The 22,006-nt window shown below is 61.0% G+C and overlaps 1 protein-coding gene across 1 annotated transcript; it reads left to right on the top strand.

The window, feature by feature from the left end:
• Positions 1-1,258: 1,258 nt before the first annotated feature.
• Positions 1,259-21,324, top strand: WDR5 (WD repeat domain 5). The gene is made up of 15 exons (XM_079926820.1): positions 1,259-1,458; positions 2,148-2,201; positions 4,218-4,393; positions 5,079-5,187; positions 5,394-5,467; positions 6,153-6,242; positions 6,447-6,536; positions 6,670-6,753; positions 10,342-10,397; positions 14,351-14,397; positions 16,636-16,711; positions 17,341-17,374; positions 17,635-17,709; positions 18,231-18,318; positions 19,253-21,324. Exons 3-15 carry the CDS (start codon positions 4,313-4,315, stop codon positions 19,351-19,353), a joined length of 1,005 nt encoding a protein of 334 aa, XP_079782946.1. The 5' UTR covers positions 1,259-1,458; positions 2,148-2,201; positions 4,218-4,312; the 3' UTR covers positions 19,354-21,324.
• Positions 21,325-22,006: the final 682 nt, after the last annotated feature.

Raw genomic sequence — 22,006 nt, 5'->3', positions numbered from 1 at the left:
GGAGGGGTCTGCGTAATGGGCTCTGTTTCCGGCCCAGGCAGCCTGGTGGATGCAGATACCCTTTTTCATCCGGAACTGATTTTGTTACCTTTTGTAGTCAAGGCCTCATGCTCCAGGGCACCTGGCCTAAGATGACTAGGGCTGCAGGGCACAGAGCTCCACATCCGGCCGGGCAGGGCCAAACTGGGACTTTGCTTCCCCCCGCCCCCCCCCCCCCCCCCCCCCGGCATCCTTCTTGGGAGGGGCACTCCAGCCGGCTTGTCAATCGTGGCTCCTGTATCTATGACAACCACACAACTCATTTTCCCTGGTCATTTCCATTTAAAATGCGCTGTCCTTTTGTTTGCACGGGTTCCTGTGTCATATTTGGTGTTCCCATTTTTAGTTGGGAAATAAGACACTGCATATTATTCTACCCACGGGCCTGAACGGGGCTGCGGAGAACATCCACGACTCTAAGACCTTTGTGGGTAGCAGAAGTAGGGCAGTGGGGTGAGAATGCGCAGGCTTTGGGGTCAGAACGCCGGCTCCGGGTTCTCCTTGTGTCCCTGAGCCCTCCTCTCCAGGCCTCCCCTTCCCCACTTGCAACTGGAGGTGGTAATACCTGTCTGGGCCGTCACCCTGCAGACAGCAGAGCAGCCCGCATGCAGTGACTGTTCGCATCTCCGCGCTGGGGGCTCAGGAGGGAGCAGGTGCGCCCCGCGGGCTCTCCGCACGGAGGGATCGGGAAGACCCGGATAACCCGGCCGCCGGCCTTGCGGGAGAGCTGGTGGGCGCAGTGCGGGGGACGCAGCTCCCAGAGCCCGGGTTCTGAACCTTCTGGAGCTCAGGTTCTTCGTTTCAAACTTGGAAGGTAAGGGCCCCTGTACGGGGGTGTCCCGAGATTAATGGAGACGCCACGCGGAGACACCGCCGGGGCCGGTCGGACGCTCTGGACGCCGTAGCCGCCGCTCCCCAGCGTGCGCGACGACGGAGGGACGCGACCGCACAGGTGCCCCAGCCCAGGAGAAACGTTAGGGCCCCGCCGCCCCGCGAATCTCGGGGGCGGGGTGCTCTCTCCTCCCTGGGCGCTGCTGCAGGGCGAGCTCAGGATGTGGACAATCGAGGGGCACATGAGCATTTCCTCTATGTATCTTCTTCCTACTTCAGTTTTCAGAAAGTGCAGGAGAAGGGCTGGAACCGGCCACCTTTGGGGTTAACGCCTGTAAGCAGGAGGCACGGGCAGCACACTGTCCCTTTAAGGCGTTGAGCCATGCCGAGGCGTTCTGCTCCTCTCCGCTCGCCGTAGCTGCCCTCCGAGAGGCCGGCTTTGTGCGTTTGCCCCGCCCCAGCAGTCCCCGCCCCGCGCGCGCGCGCACGCGCACTGTTGCTCCCCGCACCGCCTAGTTGAGCTCCCGCCCAGGCGGCGGCCGACGCGAAGCCTTGAGCGCCCGCCCCCGTCCCCCAGCCGCCCGGCAGGTAAGTGGCGACCGCCCGGCCGGCAGGCACGCCCCGGGGGTGCGGGACCGGGACAGACGCTAGCTCCCCCCGCGCCGCCCGCCGCCGCACGTGTTCCGGCGGGCCCGGCCCGGCGCCGGTTCAGCCCCACCGGGCCTCCCGGCGCAGAAGCCCCGCGCCCGCCGCCTCGCCTCCGGGTGCCCGCTCTGCGCCCCTCCTCCCCGCCGAGCGACCGGGCCCCGGCGGCCCCCTCCCCTGACCCGAACCAGCCCCAAACGGACCCGCACGGACCGCCGAGCCCCGGGGACCCCCGGCTTCTCCCGCCCCCAGCGGTCAGGTGACAAGCCCCCGGACCCGGGACTGCGACTTCCTCCTGCAGCCGGCGTGCGTCCCCCGTTTGCCTCCAGAGAAAGACCTCTGGGCCACCGAGCCATCCAGTGCCTGGATGTGGCGCGCTGTCCGCTCTTCTCTGCTGCAGAGGCGCCCTCACCCTAACCAGCTGCTCACCCCCAGCCGGGGGCAGCCAGGCCCCATCTCCCCCCGCGCGAGCCCGGGGCCCCAGGGGTGCGGGGCTGCCGGCATGAAGGGAGAGACCACCACGCTCTTGCTGTGGAGTCTCAGACCCCTTCTAGTCTGGCCTGCGAGAGCCATTTTGGGGGATGTGGAAGATGCTCCCTGGTAGTCCTCTCACCCCGTTTCTACCCGCCCAGGTCCGCTGTCGACATTGTCTCTGAGGTTGGCCCGGCCCCGTAGGAGGCGGAGAGGTAAGCCAGAACGCCCGCGTCTCTGAGAATCCAGGTGGGGTGCGGAGAGCCGGGTTCCCTCGCTCTCAGTGGGCCTCGTTACCGCCAGTCTTCTCACACCCAGCGGCCCAGTCTCTGGGGTGGAGCCTAGTAATTTGCATTTTGCTCCGAAGCTCTCCGAAGAAGTTCGGACGCTCAGCCTTGGGTGGTGTGGCTCACCTAGGTCCCAAGAGGGAGCAGGTAGCAAGTGATCTGGAGGCCGGCTGCAAACGTTGAGTCGAGAAGTTGTGTTTCTAAAAGTTTGCTGAATTTTTGTGTTGGTTTTTTGTGTGTTAATGTTTTGCTGGCAGGGGTTGAGCTGGGAGGGGCTGGGCACCTTTCTGTAAGACCACCTATTGTATGTATCCCCAGCTCCTCACCTGAGGGCAGCAAGTTTGCGGGAGTCACACCACACCTCCTGGCGGGTCTTGATTTTTACTGTAGAAGGAGCTGCTCAGGCCTCTGGGCTGCCCTTTCCACCCCACGTGGAGCCTCTTCAGTTCCCACTGGTGTTTAGGTTGGACGCGCCCCGGGCTTTCCTCCTCTCAGCCCTAGTTGTGGTCTGCCTTTCTCAGATGCTAGGTTCTGTGAAACAGACCATCCAGCTCTCGTCCTTGGCTCCTTTCCCCCCACTTGTCCGGCCCACCCAGGGGAAGGCAGCACCTGGGTTAATTGGCACGGCCTGCTTGCGCTAAAGCTAATCACCAGGTAGGCAGCGTTTCCGGAGCGCCAGCTTCGTGCCAGCACTCCCCCCCCCCCCCCAGCAGCTTTATTGACCTGCCCCTCCCCTACCCCACCCTACTGCTTGGGCTTCGAGTGCTGCAGGATCCGTTCCTGGGCCGGGATCCTTGCTGCAGGTAACCCGCTGTGGCCTCACGGGGTGCTCTGCACAGCTGTATTGCATTGTGATTTCGCTCCCCTCCTCTTGGATGAAGACTTGGGGACGTGTTCTTTTTGATGGCTTCTGTCCCGCCTTGGTGCGACAAGGAGCCCGTGCAAGCTTCCAGTTTTAAGCGCCGAGCTAGAATTTACAAGGTGTGCACGCGTTGGATTAACGGTGGTGTCAGCTTCCGGGAGTCGGCTGGCCAGTGATGCTTGCAGGATGTCTTGGTGGCTCTCCTCTGGAAAGGCGCCTTCCCTCGTTTCAGCGTCACCTGGTGTGCTTCTGTGCCACGTGTCCAAGTCGCGGAGTCTAGTCCTGTGATAGAGGAAACCAGTCTCTTACCATGCAGCATTTGAGGGGTTCCCGTCTTCATGCCGAAACCCAGTTGAGCTGCAGCCTCTTTCCCTCCTCTGCAGTGAGTTTGCTTGCAGAGTGTCCTTGCGTACTTCAGGTTGCTTTTAGGAAGCCTAGCGCTGGCGACTCCGGCAGGCGGGGCTGGCTCCAGTCTGTGCTTTTCCGGCTGAGTCTTGTCGTTGCTTCACCAGGGATGGAGAACCTCTCGGCTGTTAGCGTTTTGGAAGCAGCCTTGTGTCTGCCGCCTACACGTGGTGACCTTGGAGTCCCCGGGAGGTGTGGACCACTGGGGCCTGCTCTTGTGTTTTCAAACGTGGCTGTTAGCACTTTTGCATCACTTGGGATGCATTTAAGGATTTGGATGAGTTCCCAAACTTCTGCACCCCGTAGCTCAGTCTCCTGTAATTTGGCGTGTTTGCTTCCTGACAAGAAGTCTTTGGTTGATTTTTTTTTTTTTTAAATGTATCAAGGACTCTTTGAAGAGAATTACGTTTTGTCTGCCTGGACTGTGCTGCATTTCAGACATGCGGTAACAAGATAGGAAGCACCCCTGAAGGTGGGTCTTGGACTCTGATCACAGAAGGGATGAGAGCAGCAGAGTACCTGCAAAGGACTAGCGAGGAGTTACGTGCAGAGGACCCTTAGTTTGGAACGGCACCTGCTACAGGGCTCAGTGAGGTGGTCAGATTTTTAAAATTCTTTTTCCTGGAAATTAATTTTTGAAGTGTGGTTTGTCTGTTGGCCTCGGTCCCCCACTGCAGGTTTGGATTAGCAGACAGCCCTTGCCACTGTGCGTCCTCCACTCGGAGCTGTGAACTCTCTACCCGCGTCGCCCTGCCTGGTGGGCTGCAGAGCCATGGCAACCGAGGAGAAGAAGCCCGAGGCTGAGGCCGCCCGAGCACAGCCCACCCCGTCGTCGTCGGCCACGCAGAGCAAGGCACGTCCCTGCGGGCTCCTGGGCACGAAGGCTGGGAGACCCTCGGGAATATTTCACGCCCGGAACTGTTTCCCCTCCCCTCCCCACCCCCCACTTAAATATTGCCAGTTTTTACTCCAAACTACATTCCCAGCCAGTCCAGTGCTGATGTGGGCCGTGTCGGGGATTCCCAACCTGTCACCTGGGGAGGGGGCTTCACCAGCAGTACGCATCCTTGGTCTTGATCGTAAGAGTCTGTGTGGGACCTGGGAAATGCCTCTTGTTCAGCACCTCGCCCCTGGCCCGCACAGTTCCCTGCGGAGGGCGGGTGTGCTAACCCCTCCTGTAGACCGCAGGCGGGCCTCTCACCAAGGGCGCAGGCCTTCAGGTGTGCGTCGGGGAGCCTGGCCTCGGGTGGGTGGGCTGCCGAAGCAGGGCTGGGGCTGCCAGAGGTTCCGGCTGCACTGGCGGGACTGCCTGGAGGGCGGCCTGGGTGACGGGGGCTTCAGGAGAGGCAGGGCTTGTGAGGGGACGCGCGGAGCCCGGGGTTAGGCGGGTGCACCCCGGTGGACGAGGGCTCTGGGAAGCGCCGTCACAGGGTAGGTGTGAGCGTGAAATTCGGCCTGGGCGCCAGCTCCACACTGGCGATCAATGGGTTTGGACAGTGGTGGTTACTTTTCGCTGACTAGTACTCTCTCTTGAACAGCCCACACCTGTCAAACCAAACTACGCTCTGAAGTTCACCCTGGCCGGCCACACGAAAGCTGTGTCCTCCGTGAAGTTCAGCCCGAATGGGGAGTGGCTGGCGAGTTCGTGTAGGTGCCCCTGGGGCTTCCCTGCGTGTCCCCTCGATGTGCCCGTGCCGGTTGTGATTCTGAAGGGACGGGCCTGGGCCAGGGGGGAGGCCTGGGGGTGGGTGCCGAGGACCGCGGCTCCCTAGGGGAGGCTGTGTTGTGGGCAGCCCAGATTTTGGCCCCTGGATGACTGGAGACCTCAGTTGCTTTTCATTCCTTTTTTTCAGCTGCAGATAAACTCATTAAGATTTGGGGAGCATACGATGGGAAATTTGAGAAAACCATCTCTGGTCACAAGCTGGTAGGTCTCAACCTGGGCCGAAGTTGCTGCTGGACGTGGGTTGGGGCCCATCTCCGGGCTTGTCAGGTTAAGATTGAACCTCCCTGCCCCCAATTTTTGGGATAGTTACTTGTCTCTTGGGGTTTTTTTAATTAGTTAATTGATTTTTGGCTGCGTTGGGTCTTCACTGCTGTGAAGGGGCTTTCTCTAGTTGCGGCGAGCAGGGGCTACTCTTCGTTGTGGTGCGCGGGCTCATTGCAGTGGCTTGTCTTGTTGCGGAGCACAGGCTCTAGGCACATGGGCTTCAGTAGTTGTGGCGCACAGGCTCTAGAGCGCAGGCTCAGTAGTTGTGGCTCACGGGCTCAGCTGCTCCGCGGCATGTGGGATCTTCCCCGGACCAGGGCTCGAACCCGTGTCGCCTGCATTGGCAGGCGGATTCTCAGCCACTGCGCCACCAGGGAAGTCCGCCTCTTGTTTTTCAAGCAAATAGTTTCGACCAGATGAGTTTCTGCCCAGCTGTGAGGCCTGGCAGAGCCACGGAGACCAGGCTTCTGGGCCCGGCCTGCGGGTTCAGGCTGTTCGGTCAGCACGAACCAGAGGGCGTGGCCTGCTCAGTTATGCCCAGTTGGACGTTGAGGACTTGACTTTTGCTGGCTCATCCCGTTTTGCCGAGGTAGTGACTGTGACCGTGTGTTTCCTCCCCCAGGGAATATCTGACGTGGCGTGGTCCTCAGATTCTAACCTCCTCGTTTCTGCCTCAGATGACAAAACCCTGAAGATATGGGACGTGAGCTCGGTGAGCCGCATGGGCCCCTCCTTGGGAAGCGCGTGCGTTTGGGGAAGGGGCTCGGGGTGGGACTGCGTTTGGGGAGCAGCCGTGCTTGTCGTCAGAGGGGCTTTACAGCTGTGGCGGGTCAGCTGCTGATGGGTTTAGCCTGACGGCTGACATTTGAAGAAACAACCACTGGGAATGACTTAGTCTCACAACACTTCCTCTCAGGGAAAGTGTCTGAAAACCTTGAAGGGACACAGCAATTACGTCTTTTGCTGTAACTTCAACCCCCAGTCCAACCTCATCGTCTCGGGCTCTGTGAGTTTGGGGCCTCCCCAGGGGCGGGGGTGAACCGGGGGCCGTCCTGGGCTGCTCTGGGGGCTCGGGGGCCAGCGAGTCTGTCCCGTCCGAGCCCCCGGAGAACCACTGCCACCTGCCCCTCTGTCTCCAGTTTGACGAAAGCGTGAGGATATGGGACGTGAAGACGGGGAAGTGCCTCAAGACCCTGCCCGCGCACTCGGACCCCGTCTCAGCCGTGAGTGCCCCCCGCCCAGCCAGGTCGCGGCGCTCGCCCGACAGCAGGGCCACGAGTGGAGACTGGGCTCAGGGTTCCGTGCCCGTGGGAGGCGGGGCGGGGAGGCGGCCCTGCCCGGAGGCTGGCAGAGCAGGCGGAGCGCGGGCAGCGTGGGTGTTGCGTGGAGCCACCTTTGGGTGGGTGGGCAGAGGGCCCTGGGGGCCGGGTGGCCCAGTCGTGGGGGAGGCGGTGGGAAGGTGGGGCCCCGCGAGCCTGCTGCACGCGCGGTCCAGGGCTGCTGCCAGCGCACAGGATGAACAGGCAGGGGTTAAACTACGTGCGTGTCATAAACGGCTCCATTCACAAACGGCCAAAGTATTTCTTTGCCAGCGAAGGGCCCGAAGTGGTTTCTTAGCCAGGTTTGCCTTTTGGAAAGTGGAAGGGGTCACGTATAGATAGTTTGTTCTCTGTTAACGAGGACATGGTCCTCCTCAGGTTCTAGGCTTGTGGAGGTGAGTGACTTTAAGTGGCTTCAGCCTTGGAAGCCCTTTGTCCAGCGGGGCCGTGGGCAGAGCCCTGACCCCCTGGGGGACGCGTAACGTGTGCTGGTCGAGGCTGCCTGGCCCGGTGCTGGCCCTGTGTCACGGCCGGTGCCTGCGGCTGCGGGGAAGGCACCCCTGCCGTCTGGGCCCCGGGCCCTCCTGAGTCTGTGCCGTCGCTCCTCTGTCCTCTGTGCTGGGGGCCCCGTCTGAGCCGAGCTGGCTTCCAGACAGGCCGCAAATGGGCATGTGTGAAGTAACCAGGAGATAGTCGGAGTGAAGGCCATGAGTTGAAAGAGTTCTGTCTGTGTTGCAGTGGTCAGGGACGGGGCTCTGATCGCAAACGATGGTAGGATTTTTAAAGTCTTTGCTTCTTACAAAAGTAATGTGTGCTTATTTTTAAAAAAGGCAAGAGGCAACGTAGCGCGTAGCAAATCAGAGTCTTCTGAGCTCCCATCCTCAGAGGCAACTGCGCGCAGCTGGCAGCTACCGTCTGGGGGTTTCGGTTTTTTAAGTGCGTGTTTTCCAGCCCACCCCCCCTTGTCGGATGGCGGTGGTGCTACGGGACAGCGGCATCCTGCTCCAGCTTGCGCACCGCAGAAAGGTCTCGGACACCTTCCGGCTCTGTGCCTGCAGGCGCTCGATGCTCTCGTCGTCCCCCCGGGGACGCTGGCTTGTGACTTGCACTTTATGGAGAGAAGTGCAGCGCACGTCTGTTGAACAGCCTTGCACGCTTGTGCCACAGCATCTGCGGGCAGGTGTCGGGGGAGCACCGGGTCTGCGAGCGGTCAGCCTTTGCAAGGCCAGTCGGGGATCAGAGCCCTCAGGGTGCGTGGGCTTCCTGCAGTCTTCCGCCCCCTTGAGTCCAGCTGCTGTCCCCCTGCCTGGACTCCCCCATGTCAGTGCTTTCCTGAGGTCCCTGCTGTCCCCTTCGTCCATCCCGCCCCCTCTCCGCAGCTGCTGGCCTGTGCGTCTGCCTCACTTGCCCACTCTCTCCCTCCACGGCGCGCCTGCAGGTGTCACCTCCAGGGAGCTCAGCGGCTGTCCGTCTGAGTCGGGACTTGGCGTCCCCACTGGGGTCTGTCTGGCCCCCCCCTTCCTTCTGGGTAGCACTGACTTTCTGGCTGTCTTGCCCCTCACACCCGCGCGCTGGTCTGCCAGCGTGTGCCGGCGGTGCTGTCTGGACGTGGCTGGAACAGAGCGGAGCGCGGCCCTGGTGGGGCAGGCTTTGGGGCCCCGTGTCAGCTCGTCATCACCCAGCGAAGGGGCTTGGATCAGATCGTAGTTTGCAGGTTCAGAGGGACGAGTGTGATGAGATCCGCTGCTGTGAGTTGTAGGGAAAGCGGCTTCGGGAGGCTGACGAGCACGTGGCTCAGGAGTGGGGGGAGGGGGCGCCGTCAGCACCGCCGGGGGAGCAGGACGAGGACGGTGACGGCGGCCCTTCACGGGCCCGCCATCCACGTGGAGGCCGCCAGCCACACACGGCAGCACCGCAGGCTGAGACATGCAGGAGTGGGCAATACGTAGGCTTCCAGCTTCTGAAGATCCAGTGCAACGGAAAGAACGTAAAGTGTCTTGTTTATAACTTTTAGTGTCGGTTACGTGTTGAAGTAGTATTTCAGGTATATTGGGTTAAGTAAAAACCTGTCAGGTTTGTTTCACCTGTTAACTCCCCTGCTGCAGTGGCTAAGAAGTTTAAGTGGCACACGTGGCTCCATCACGGGCCCCTCGACAGTCTGGACGGTGGTTCTCCAAGCGTGGTCCCAGGACCACCTCTGCTGGGAGTGCGCAAGCTGTGCGGATTCTCGGGGCCGGCGCTGGGCTTTGACAAGCCCTCCAGGTGCTTCTGCTACACGTGGGCTTGTCCCCTGGGGACGCCTGGCACCGTCTGGAGATGTTGAGGTTTTCAACAACCAGGTGCTACTGGCATCTCGTGAGTCAAGGGCGGGGGAGCTGCTACACGGGACAGCGCATAGCAAAGGAGTGTGTGAACCGTGTGTCAGTGGTGTGAGGACCAGACACTGGTCTGAACCGTGGCGGCAGGCGGGCAGCCCCAGCCCTGTCCCCGAGAAGTTGACCCGGGGCGTGACCCCCCATGGGACAGGCATCACACGTAGCAGGAAAGAGGGCGTTCCAGCGGGGGGGGTGTGTTGTAAAAAGGCTTTTCCTGCCCAGGACTCGAATGAAAACGATGGGAATTGATGAAGAACTCTACTTCTGACGTTGTGATTCCTTCTGTATACACTGAGGTTCAGTTGGAAAAAAGAAAGAGGACAAAGGCAAAGGCAAACCACTTCTGAGGAAGGGACTGCTCACGTTGCCATTTCTTTATCAGACGGTGTGTCTCGCCTGTCTCTGTAGTGGGCAGTCAGGCATTCAGATACAATAACTGGTGTGGAAGTGTCACAGGTCGGCTTCTGGGCCCGGCCCCCGATCTGGACATTGCTCCTCTTCCCGGGCACAGAGTTTGGAGCAGCCTGGATCTTGTTCCTGCCCCGTCTGCAAAGCTCGAGTGTCGCAGGGGTTGGTGTCCGGGCCCTCGGAGCAGGAACCGGGCCGTCTTGTGATTCTGGGGGTGCTCAGCGTTACGCGGCTGGGAAAGCTCCGGAGTGTCTGAATGAGCGGGCATCCTTCTCCTGACTTCTCTGCCTTGTTCGATGGAAGTCGGGGAAGCCCTGGTCCCACTGCCCCCACGGCCATGCGGGTCCACAGACACGCTCTGGGCAGTGGGGCCTCCACGGAGCCAGCAGGTCTGGGTTGGTCGAGTTTGTGATTTAAATACTCAAGACGTGTTTCGGGGTTGGTTTTCTTTCTGTGGTTCAGTCTTCCGTCGTGAAACAAACTGACGGTTGCTTGAGACACCAGGTAAAAATGACCGTTTTATCCACGCTGCTTGTGGTCTGCGTTAGCATCCTTGGGAAATCAGAACTTAAAGCTCGCTCAGAATGCAGCAGGGTGCGTGTCCCTTTGTCGGGGGCCGGTGAACGGAAGGCCATCCAGGTGAGGCGCAGTCTGTGTTGATGCTCTGAAAGTAAGTTTCTTTTCCCCTCTCCCGCTCCTTCATCCTCAGGTTCATTTTAATCGTGATGGATCCTTGATAGTTTCAAGTAGCTACGATGGTCTCTGGTAAGTGAAAGAGCTTTACTTCGTTGAGTCAGCAAGCGTTTAACGGCTTCCCCTTGCACCGTTGTGCCTCCGGGCGTCCAGCGGAAGCGTCTGCCTCGAGGGGCTTGGGCAGGCGGGGTGGCGGTGAGCGTGGCCGGGAGAGGGGGCTCCTGTCAGCAGCGAGGCCCCAGCCGGAGACGCGGGGAGGCGCTGCTGTCCTGGACGTGGCTCCCCGTGGACCCTGAAGGGGGCGCGTCCCAAGCTCGTGGCGCTGGTGGGGAGGTGGAAGGAAGGTGTGCTGACGTGAACGTCCGAGAGTGTCCATCGGGGCCGTCAGGGTCCTGAACAGGTGGATGAAAACAGGTCCCGTCACGGAGGGTGAGGAGGAAGGGTGGCGGGGGCGGGACATCCAGTCTAAGCGGATCGCGCTCGTGGCCTTGGCGCTGGTAGTGTAAGTGCCCTGTGGATGCTTTAAGAGACGCGAGGGAAGACGCGGAGATAAGCGTTTGAGATTTAACGCGGCCCACGTGGGTATAAAGCGTCAGGAGGTATCTGGGCTTGGCGGGTTGCGCGTCACAGCTCACCTGGTTACCGGGGAGGGGAACCTGGGGAGGGGGTGGGGCGGCAGCAGCCACCAGCCGGACCGATGGCCTGAGAAGGACTTCCCAGCTACGCGGGAGAAAGACAGGGTGGCTAGAAATTTGTCTACATTTAGTGAAAATAAAGTAGAGAAACTCGAGTAACATAAGTGATAACGTGTAAGAGTACCGTGGAAGAAACGGAGCTCAGGGTGCTTGCTGGGCGCTTACCGTGGGAGGGCGGGCTGAGCACCCCCAGGAAGGCTGTCAGGTTTGGGTTAAAAGCCCTCTGACTCTTGTTGCTTTCAAGAGACACACCTAAGACAAAGGGATGAGTCAAGGCTCGGAAAAGAAGGGTGGGCACATGGGGTCGGGCAGGTGGGAAGCAGAGACCGAGTGTCAGCCGGGGCGACGGTGACGGAAATGCAGCATGTGGAGTTGACGGGAAGGCTGAGAAAGCTCCGGCACCAGGCCCCACGGCCGCCCGAGGCTGCCGTGGGGAAGCTAGGGGTACAGGGAGCCGAAGTGCTTGTGAGGGAGTCCAGCCTGCTGCTTCGACTCCGACAGCAGGGGGCTTGGGGTTAGCGGGGCCGAGCGATGCCACAGGCTGGGTATCTGCTGCAGAAGTGCTGGTTCTCTTCAGCGTGTGGCGCGTTCTCAGAATTGCTTGCGGACGGCCTCTGAGAGCTTTCTAAAGAAGTCAGGGGAAAGCAAAGCAGGCCAGAAAAGGAAGGGGAGCAAAGTTGTAAAGTTAGAAGGCGGAGAAAGGGGAAAGTGACAGGGAAATTTAAATAAGCTGTATCCTTCATAAGGCCCACAAAGTGGTCAGCCTTTATAAGCCTAAGTAAGGAAAAAGAGCAGAAACGTGCAAGACTAAACTAGAGAGGGGACGGGAATTCCCGGCGGTCCAGCGGTGAGGACTCCGCGCTTCCACTGCCGTGGCCCGGGCTCAGTCCCTGGTTGGGAAGCTGATATCCAAGGTGCGACCCATGGCCAGAAAATAAAAAATAAAAAGGGGGTGGAAAAGAGCAGTTTCGGGGGGATGAGGGACGAGCAGGAGGATGCCTGGCCCACCTCTGAGCAGGCTGTGTAGACGGGGATTAATTCCGACTCCCTAAATTGAGCAAGGGGGTCACCATGGCGGAGATTGGAAAAAGCGATTCAAGGGCTGAAAACTATATGGGCCCTATGATTCTACACTGGAATTGGGTTAAGTGACAGAAACTGCTAAGGCTGCTGGAACTGGACCGCAGGACAAGTTGGGGAGCCCCCGGTTCATTTCTGGGTCCAGCATGACCTAACTCCCCAGCTTGACTGCTAGTCCAAAAAAGACAACCACGAAGGACACTTCACTAGTGAAACTTGAGGTCACAATCCCAGGAAAATGTTACAAACTGAGTCCACAGTGTGTGGAAGAGTAGTATTTCCTGACCAAGTGGGTTTGTGAGTCATGAGACGATTGTAGTAATGTGCCAACCAATAGGAAATTGAAAATCTAATAATTATACCAAGAAATTGGAGGCAGAGATCCGTATAATTTTCTTACCTGATAAAATCCAGCAGCCGTTCCTAATGAAAACTCCAGCAACATAGGCCAGTGTCACAGACTGTTTAACAGAAACTTAATAGTCACGTTTATAGCAAGTGGTTAACGTGGCACATCCATTTCTGCTAGAATCGGGCAAAAGTCATGCCCATCTCCTTCAGCATTTGGTGCTATTTGGAATTTCTAGCTAACGTGGTAAGAAGATAAAGTCATTGTGTGAAAACTGGATAGAGACTTATCTCTCTGTAGGTGGAACATTTATATGGTTTTTTTTTTTTTGCGGTACCCGGGCCTCTCACTGTTGTGGCCTCTCCCGTTGCGGAGCACAGGCTCCGGATGCGCAGGCTCAGCGGCCATGGCTCACGGGCCCAGCCGCTCCGCGGCATGTGGGATCTTCCCGGACCGGGGCACGAACCCACGTCCCCTGCATCGGCAGGCGGACTCTCAACCACTGCGCCACCAGGGAAGCCCTGTATGTTTTTTAAAACTTAAAAATCACGTATTTGTACTTTACAAATAGGGACTCATTTAAGCCTCACAACAGTCCTGTGACTCGGGTACTGGATGGTCGCCATCCCTGATCCTCAGTTGGGAAGCTGAGGCAGGGATAAGCCCCTGCCCGCCATCCCCGAGCTGGTCAGCGAGAGAGCCAGGGTCCGGAGCACAGCTCGGGCTCTGGAACCCAGGCTCTGAGCCACCAAGCCTGCCGGTTACAGAACGTGGACGGGCACTTGGTGAGGTCACTGTTTGCAGATTGACAGTGTTTCGCTATCCTGGGAGCTACCAGTTAGTGGATGAGAGCAAGTTCCCCCGTAAGAGTCACAGAAGCATCGGGGTGCTTAGAATGCAATTAACAAGAGAGCAAGGCCTGTATTCAGGAAATGGTAAAATGTAACCAGAGGGACACAAAGCAAAGAGGGAGGGACGGGGGACCAGGCACGTCCTCATCCTGGCGGTGGGGAACGCCCGTCTCCTGGGCTGGTATGCTGTAAGCGGTTCGATTTAGAACCCCTCCAACTAGATAAAGTGAATTTAAAATTCTTAGAGAAGCGTAAACTGAGTTCTCTGCCAATAGAATTAAAACAAACAGCGAGTGGGGGAGTGATGTTTCTGGGTGTTAAAACCCGAGACACAGTTACTGCGGCCCCCAGGGCGGGATTGGCTCCGAAGGGCTGCAGGTGGGACAGTGAACGCTTGGGCGATAACCCCTGCGTTCCCGTTACCTGTAAAACCCACGTGCCCTCGACCCAACGCCCGCCCCCATCGCTGGGCATCTGTGCTCCAGAAGTGTCCGCGCAAATACACCGCCATGGTTCCCAAAACAGGGTGTTGTGTTGGCAGAAATCACAGAAACACTGAGGTTGCAGCGACGGGATACCTGGCGCGTCCCGTTGGGGAATAGCGGCCCTTTGAGTGGGTTCTCTTGGTCCTGAACTAGGGGACGTCCAGAAAAGTGCCTACGATATCCTGTTTTTATAAAAAGCACTCTGCCCCAGGGACCGTGTGCTTGGCGTGTTTTCGCGTGGAGAGCCCTGCAGGGACGCAGGTCGGGCTGTTGGCCTCGCGGCCGTGGGTGTGCGGAGAGGGCCGGTCATCGCCCCCCCCCCCCCCCGGCTGTCCCAGCTGTCGCGATGAGCGCGCTGCTCCGTGGTGAAGGCAGCAAGAGCACACGCGTGCCGTCTGCACGTGCCGCGCCCGTTCTGGTCCCCAGGGCTCAAGGGAGTGGTTGTGAACGGTGACTGGAAAAGCGAGATAGGACTGGCTGTGGCTTGGTCCTGAAACATCCGCGTTGAGAGCCGTGGGAAGTAGGAAGCCGCTTCTAGTCACCTGCTGTGCTCGTTGCTTTGCAGTCGGATCTGGGACACCGCCTCGGGCCAGTGCCTGAAGACACTGATCGGTGAGTACCGCCGGCTCCTGCTTGCAGGGGGGCCGCGTCCCAGGGGACAGTCTGCCGGGTTGGCTGTGGCGGCTTCTCCCATGCTTCCTGCCCTCCGTGTGTGGTTCTCTGGAAGCCTCCCTCTCTCCCCGCTGGACCTACTCCCTCTGGGAGGGCTCCCCCTCTCCTGAGCGGTTCCGGCTCCCATCCGCTCCTTCCTGATTGGCTCTCCCTTCTGGCCTCGCGTGGCGCTGCCCGGCGGTGTCCTCTGAAGGACCCGCACGACCCTCGGACTCTGCCCGTGCTCAGCAGACCCTTGTCTTCCTCCCCGGCCTTGCGGACCCTCCGCTTGGGTCATTCCTTCAGCACATGGGGTTGAGCCCCTGCCCTCAGTGAGCCCTGTCTGCTGGGGGTGCGGAAATGGGGGGGAGGAAGTGGGCAAGGGGCCCCGAGGTCTCTGCACATGGGGCTGGGCTGTGCCTTGGGGAGGAGGGGAAGGCGGCACGGAGTGGAAGGACAGCGTGGTCTGGGCGGCAGCTGGTGCTGCTGGGCGTGGGGGGTGTGTGGCCAGAGGGTGGCCTCGGGCCTGGGAAGGCAACGCGAGAGATGGAGCCCTGGAGGGGTCCGGTCACGGACTCGGCGGGCAGGTCTTTGCAGTGTCGCGTTGAGCAGGCAGGGCCGCCAGGGCGGGGCGTCCACCTGAGCCTCCTGCGCCCGGCTGTCCTGGGAACAAGCGTGGCTGTGAGAGTGCGCTGGGACCACCGTGACAGGACACCGCGGGCTGCGCGGCTTCAATAGCAGAGACCCGTCCCCACTCCCTGGCGGCCAGATGTCCAGGGTCAGGGCTGGGCCGGGCCGCTTCTCCCGAGGCCGCTCCTTGGCCTTCTCAGCGTGCGCTCGCGTGGTCGTCCGCTGCGTGGGCTCCTGCTGTCCCCACCTCCTGCTCTGACAGGGACGCCGGTCAGACTGGCTTGGGCGCCCCCCCGCCCCCGCCTTATTTTAACTTAGCCCGCCTCCAGGATGCTGTCTCCCAGGTGCCGGGCTAGGGCTTCAGCAGGAGAACCGGGGAGGGACACAGCGGCCTCTGTGGTTTTCTTGCTCTGCGAGGGGGGCCACCCTTCTGACGCGCGACCTTCCCCCGACCGCGGCATCTCTCTGTGTCTGTCGCGCTGTCTTCCCCCCCGAGGCCTGGGTGGCCACCTCCGCCCGGCGGGAAGTGTCCTCGTGCCCAGACGGCCGAGCGCGGGCAGTCCCTGCAGCTGCCCCGCAGCTGGGTGGGAAGCCGAGGCCAGAGAGGTTGACAGCTGGCAGCAGCGAGCGGTCTGGGGCCGGGCCGGGAGGGGTGGTGGGGAGCCGAGTCCCGTCCCGTTTCTAACCTCGGGTCTAGGGCGTTAGAACCTCGGGCGTTGATGGGCAGCCCCGCGGTGCTTCGCCGTCGGAGCCTCGTTAGACCTCTGGGCACTGCCTCCTGTCGTCTGAGCTGGGGCGGGGGGGGGGCCTTCCGTGTGGCCCGGCGACCGGGTGGCCCTCGCCTGCTTCTCGTGGCATTTTCGGTGTCGGGGACCAGCTGGAGGGAGCAGAGGCCCCCGGTGCGCGGGGGGCAGGCCTGGGCCTCCCGAGGTGGTGATGCGCGTGCTGCTCCGCGCCTGGTGCTCGGGACACGTGGCCGCGCTGGCCCCCCCCAGGGCGCACGCCCAGGGCTCTCCTCGCTCAGGCAGGGACACCCTCCTCCCAAGGAGGCGTGGGACCGTCACAGAGCCCCAGCGCCTCCTGGGCGTGTGCTCCCGTGCCAGCGGCTGAGAGGGTGGCAGGGCCTCTGACCCGCCTTCCCAGGGCCACCCTGGGGCGTGCGCTCTGACCCCAAGTGTTGGGAGCAAGGGTGCGCTGTGACGTCGCCAGGGTTGTTTCCGGGGAGAAATTACACGCCTTCCGCTATAACCATGCAACCGGAGAGCGCCTGCCTGAGCCACTGTGTTCTCAGGGGGATAGTTTCTCGGTTTAGCTGGGTGTTTGCAAACTCCCTCCTGTGAGGCAGGCGATCCCGAGGCCGACTGGCCGCAGGGCCTTCGCTCCCGAAGCCCTAGTGTCATGGGGTCACTGGGAGAACCGGCTCTCACGCTGGCACGAGCAGTGGGTGAGGGAGGTGGCCGGCCCTGGGGGATGCCCGCGAGGGGCGGTGTCGGCGCAGGTGGCGGTGAGAGAGCCCCCCTTCCCGGAGAGCCAGTGCCCCGCTGGCAGCCGTCTCTGTGCTCCATGCAGACGATGACAACCCTCCCGTGTCGTTTGTGAAGTTTTCTCCGAATGGCAAGTACATCCTGGCCGCGACCTTGGACAAGTAAGTGCTTCCATCCCCGGCGTGGCGTGCGGCCAGGCCCGTCGCCCCCCAGGGCCGGATTCCTAGCGTGAAAGACGATTCATCCCGCTGGGGCTGGGCTCCGGACGTGGGTGCCACGCTGGAAGGGCCTGTCTGTGTGGGGGCTGGATCTCAGGTTGTTGGCTCCGTGGTCACCGTGGCCCATCCTGTCTGAGGTGGTGGCGGGCATGGTGGCCTCGAGGTGCGGGGCCCTGTTCTGCCCGGGCACCCTGCTTCTCCCCCGACACGCTTCTGGGCAGATGTCACTGGCCACCGGCCGCCCTCCCGGGAGGTGGTTGGCGCTCGGCCTCCTGTGCACCGTGGGCTGCCCTCAAGTGGGCTTGCCGGGTCGGCCCCCATGGGAGGAGGAAGGACTGCCCTGGACGGGGCTTCTTCTGTCCCTTTCTGGCAGCAGCGAGGACCCCTTACTGGCTTAGGGACACTGAGTAGCTTCCTTTAGAAAAGTGTCCTTGACCCACAAATGCTGGAGGCCCCACACTCTGCTCGGGTGTCCTCACGGTCCCTGGACGCCGTGCGCGCGGGGCACCTGCACCCGGAGGGGGTGGGGCGGCCGTGGCGGAGCGCACTGACCTGCCCCCTCTGCCTTGCAGCACGCTGAAGCTCTGGGACTACAGCAAAGGCAAGGTGAGCGGCGGGCGGGGCTCGCAGAGGGCTCGTGTGGGGTCCTGGGCTGTGGCCGGAGGGGCCCAGGAAGCGGCCCTGCACGTTGCTTTGGTGCACGTTGCCTGACGACTCGGGTTAAAGCTGGACCTGGGCGGGTTGTGCGGGGGTGGGGGGCCCCGGTGCTCTTCAGAGCCGTCCAGTCGCTGTAAGATGCCTGGACGGGGGCAGCACCTGGGCTGCAGGGCGGTCGTGACTGAGCTGACGTCCCCTGGCCGTTTCAGTGCCTGAAGACGTACACGGGCCACAAGAATGAGAAGTACTGCATATTTGCTAATTTCTCCGTCACTGGAGGGAAGGTAAGTCGTCTCCCAGCTCAGGAGCTGCTCCCGGCCCCTTCCTGAGACGGGCCTTGTACTCTCACCCACAAAACAAACAGGAATTTCCTGTTTTTTAACCAAAATGAAGTCACGCCACACAAAGTGCTGATGACTCTCACTTGTTTTGGGGTGTCCTGTCCTGGCTGCTTGGGGCCCGCAGGCTCCGTGGTCACGCTGAGGCCTCCTGGGAGCCGGTCGCCGGTGGGTTCTGCCCTTGCGGGCGGCCCTCGCCCAACCCCCAGGCTCAGACTGAGGAGCTGATGGTGACGAGCAGCCCAGCCACGACTGACGGCAAATGTCAAACGTGGCGACGGAGTTGAGGAAACAGCTTCTGTCCCAGAGGCGCCTCGAGACGCGTGGCGGGCCATGCGTCAGCCTCTGCACGGGAGGAGGGCAGGGGCTCGGGGCCCACACGGGGGCGGGTGTGCCGTGGGGTGCAGGGTACTGTCCGTCCACATGTGCGCCCTGACCCTGCTCTCTCCCCCTTCGTCTGTGACCAGTGGATTGTGTCGGGCTCGGAGGACAACCTGGTCTACATCTGGAACCTGCAGACCAAGGAGATTGTACAGAAGCTTCAGGGCCACACAGGTGAGCTCGGCACCTGTGCCGCCGCCCTCCTGCGCCTGGTGCCCCGGGAAACCCGACCCAGCGCACGTGGGCACCTTGGGCTGCCTCCGCTGCCTCCTCTCCTCGCCCGCGGGTGACTGGGGGACGCTGTCCGTTTTGGGGCTGCTTGCGGCAGGGGGGTGGGGGTGGTCTGGTCCTGGCTCCCGCAGCCTGAGGCCACAGCCTTTAACCTCTTCTTCCTGTCGGCCGACAGGAAGCCCATGCGGGCGCTGTGGCCTGTCCTGCGTGGAGGTGGCGCGGGGAGCGGGGATGCCTGCCGTCACCCCGGTTGCCCTCCGGGCCGCTGCTCTTCCCCCGTGCTCAGTGGAGAGTGGTGTTGAGCCCGTTGAGAATCAGATCAGAGTGACACCCTCCTCCCTAAGAAAGCAGCTCCGCCTGGGAGCAGGGCCTGACCCCGGAGGCCAGTACTGGCCTTCGGCCTCCATCGTTGGCCTGTTGCTTCTCCTCTGCTGTGCGGGCAGGACGCTCAGAGGCTTGTTTGAAGCCACTCAGGCAACAGGGAAAATTCTGGGGTTCATTTTATTTAAAAGCTACAAGCGCATTAACCTGACCAGCCCCAAGTGGCAGCTCGCGGGATCTGCTGTCCCCGCCCTGGTGGACTCGCAGAGTTGGCCCCTCGGGGCGTCCTGGGGCCCAGCGCTGGTGGAGGGGGGCAGCCCCGGGCTCTGGTCCAGGTGCAGAGGGTGCAGTGTTGACACCGTGAGACCAACAGCGGCCCCCCAGCTGTGCCCCCGGCCCGTGCGGCGCCCCAGCCTCCGGGCTGGGTTCTGGGCTGGGAGCCCCCGCCGTCTTCCTGCTCGGGCCCTGGGCTCTGTTTGCCGAGTGCACCGCGCGCAGGGCCCTGTGGGGAGGGGCCCGGTCCAAGGAAGGAACTGTTGTCGGCTGTCGTTTCCAGACGTTGTCATCTCGACGGCCTGTCACCCGACCGAGAACATCATCGCTTCGGCCGCCCTGGAGAACGACAAGACGATCAAGCTCTGGAAGAGTGACTGCTAGGCCCGCCGCGCGGGGGCTGTCGGGAAGCCCACCCGGACTGGCGGGGGCGCGGCTCCCGGAGGGGCTCCCGGGGTCCGGGCCTGGGGGCCGGAGGGGCTGGGCCTGAGCCGCCTCTGAAGACGACTTGCCTGGGGCGTGTCTCCCACTGGAGGGTTCTAGAAGTTGCTGGTGAAGTTTCTCGCCAATTCCTCTCACCGTTGGGGAAGAGTTCCTAGTCTGTGTTGTGTTCAAAGAGAGTCAACAGAAATTTTTAATTTTTTATTACAAAAAGGTGAAGTTCAATTTACCACGAGTTGTGTGTTTTTCCAGTAACTGTTCTGTACCGTTTATGCGATGTTATTACCCAGTGCCAGCGCTGTGACCACGGCTGTGTTGCTGCCACGGCTTCTGGCCGCCAGCCTGGCCCGCCCGAACTCGGGGGTTGCCCCTGTCAGTGCTCAGCAGATGCCCTGGAGACACTGTCCCGCCTGTAGCAGTAGCCACGTGTCTCGAGTCTTTCTGGGAAGCGCAGAGCGGCGTGCACTGACGTCCGGGTAAAAGCCTTCTGTGTTTTGGGGTGGTTGCCCCTGTGCTGTTGGCGTGGCGACCACACTCAGGGCTTCCGTTTGTCCCACGGGTGGTCACACTACAGGCAGCGCCTCGGGCTGTAATGAAGGTGGGGTCGTGTGCGCGTGTGGCAGCCGAGTTCTCAGCAAAGCTTTCCTCCATGCGGCTCTTTTAGGAAAAGTCTCAGTTGGCAGGAGGTTGAAAGGATTTTTCTCACGAGACAGGTCCCCCGAGTGATGTGCCCACTCCTTCCTTGTCCACGCGGGGTCCGGGGCCGCAGAGGGCGAGTCAGCAGTCCCCGCGGGCTAACGGCGCGTAGATGTGGGGCCGCGGGAAGGAGGCGGGGGCCTAGTTGGGATGGTGCCGGGGACCCTGCGATGTTGTCCTGTGGAACCTGGCGGACGCTGGCGAGGGCGGGGGTGTGGGCGCCCCGGGTCTGGGGCGCACAGGCTGGTGTCCGCCCCCGCCGCCAACCGCGGGACCCACGGGCTTGGGAGCCGGCCTCTCGCAGGGAGCTGGGTGTCATCCGCCCTCCTCGCGCACCCAGCGGCTCTGCTTGCTGGGTCAGGGGCCTCTTTCCTGCCGGCGGGAGTGGGGTGTGGGGCGCACCTGACTGCAGGGCAGTGTCGTCGCAGAGCCGCTGCCGTCCACAGGGACCCCTCCCTGCAGCCAGGCCACCCTGGGGTTCCGATCTCGCCTGTGGCCCCGAGACCTTTGCTGGGGAGGCGCGTCCCCTGCCTGATGCCGGGCGGCGGGGCCAGTCCTTGGGCTCCGGGGGTCCCTGCAGATGGGGGAGCGGCAGCCCACCCCGCAGCGGCCGCTGTGGCCCAGAGAGGACAGTCGCACCGGCGTCTGGAAACGAGCATCCCGCCGTTCCCCCCCCACCACGTGGGAAGAAGCCGTGCGGACGCTGGCTGTCGTAGGAGCGAGTTGCTCCGGCGAAAGGACCCCCGTGTCGGCAGCGTCCGCACGGGGGACGCTGAGGCCCCGCGTCGGTGGCGGAGGCCTGGCCTCAGGATTTCCGAGACCTTGAGGTTCTTTGGGTTTTGTTGGTTCCGGTGTCGGACTCGCCCCGGGGGGAGGGGCATGCGTGCAGAGTGCCGTGTCCTTGAATATAGTTTATTTTTTCTACATTTGAATTCTCTGTTGTAGATTTATGTAAAAATACATTCTCTTTTTGAAAATAAAGAATTTCCTGTCTTGTAACTGTGTCCCCGCGAGAACTGTTTACCTTTCTTTCCGTGTAGCGGCCTGTGGAGTGGAGGCGGGCCCCGAGGCGGTGCTTCCTGCTGCGCAGGCTCTGCAGTGCCACGTGCGCTAGCGGAAGGTTCTTGGTCTTTAAAAAATGCTATTTTCTTACTATGATGATTATGTATTTGTGCTAATTATCAACAGAAAAAAAAAAAGCAAAGATAATAAATCACCCAGATGCCTCTTCCCACTAACATTTTGGGGAATATCTTCTATTATATTAAAAACAAAAACTTTATTGTGGAACATTTCGCACGTATATAAAAGTGGAGAAAATCGCTGTGTTCTATCATCCAGTTTCAAAAACTTTTAACCTCTTGTTTCAGGCATCCCTCCCTGGTTATTTGAGTATAAATCCCAAATGTTTTATAATTTAAGCAGTGAATTCATGGTATCTCTAAAAGATAATTCTCCAAAAGCATTACCCCAGTACCGTTTTCACACCTAAAATATGAATTCTTTAACCTAGTGTCCAGGTTTCCCTAGTCGTCTTAGTATCTTAAAGTGTACGTGCCTACGTATGTACACACAGCTACATACACATACGTACGTATACACCCGCGCACACGCACACAAGCTTGGTGTGAACCGGGGGCCCCAGCAAAGCCCCCGCCTGTGTTTCCTTCTTGAACCTCCGGGTTCCCCCGTTTCTCTCTCGGCATCTCTGGAGAATGGGTCACTCGTCCCCTAGGTGTCCAGGTCCGGGTTTGCTGCCGGCACCTCCGAGGGGCTGCCGACCACCTTCCCGTCTCCCCGTTTCCTGAGAGCCGGAGTGGACCGACCACCACCCCTCTGTGTTTAAATCGTCGGTCACGTTGCTTGTATTTACTTTGACCATCATTTAACTGGGTCCTTA

Source organism: Stenella coeruleoalba, assembly GCF_951394435.1.
Source record: "Stenella coeruleoalba genome assembly, chromosome: 7".
NCBI classification, from domain to species: Eukaryota; Metazoa; Chordata; class Mammalia; order Artiodactyla; family Delphinidae; genus Stenella; species Stenella coeruleoalba.
Note: the sequence above shows the minus strand (reverse complement) of the source record. Positions and strands in the feature narration are given on the sequence as shown.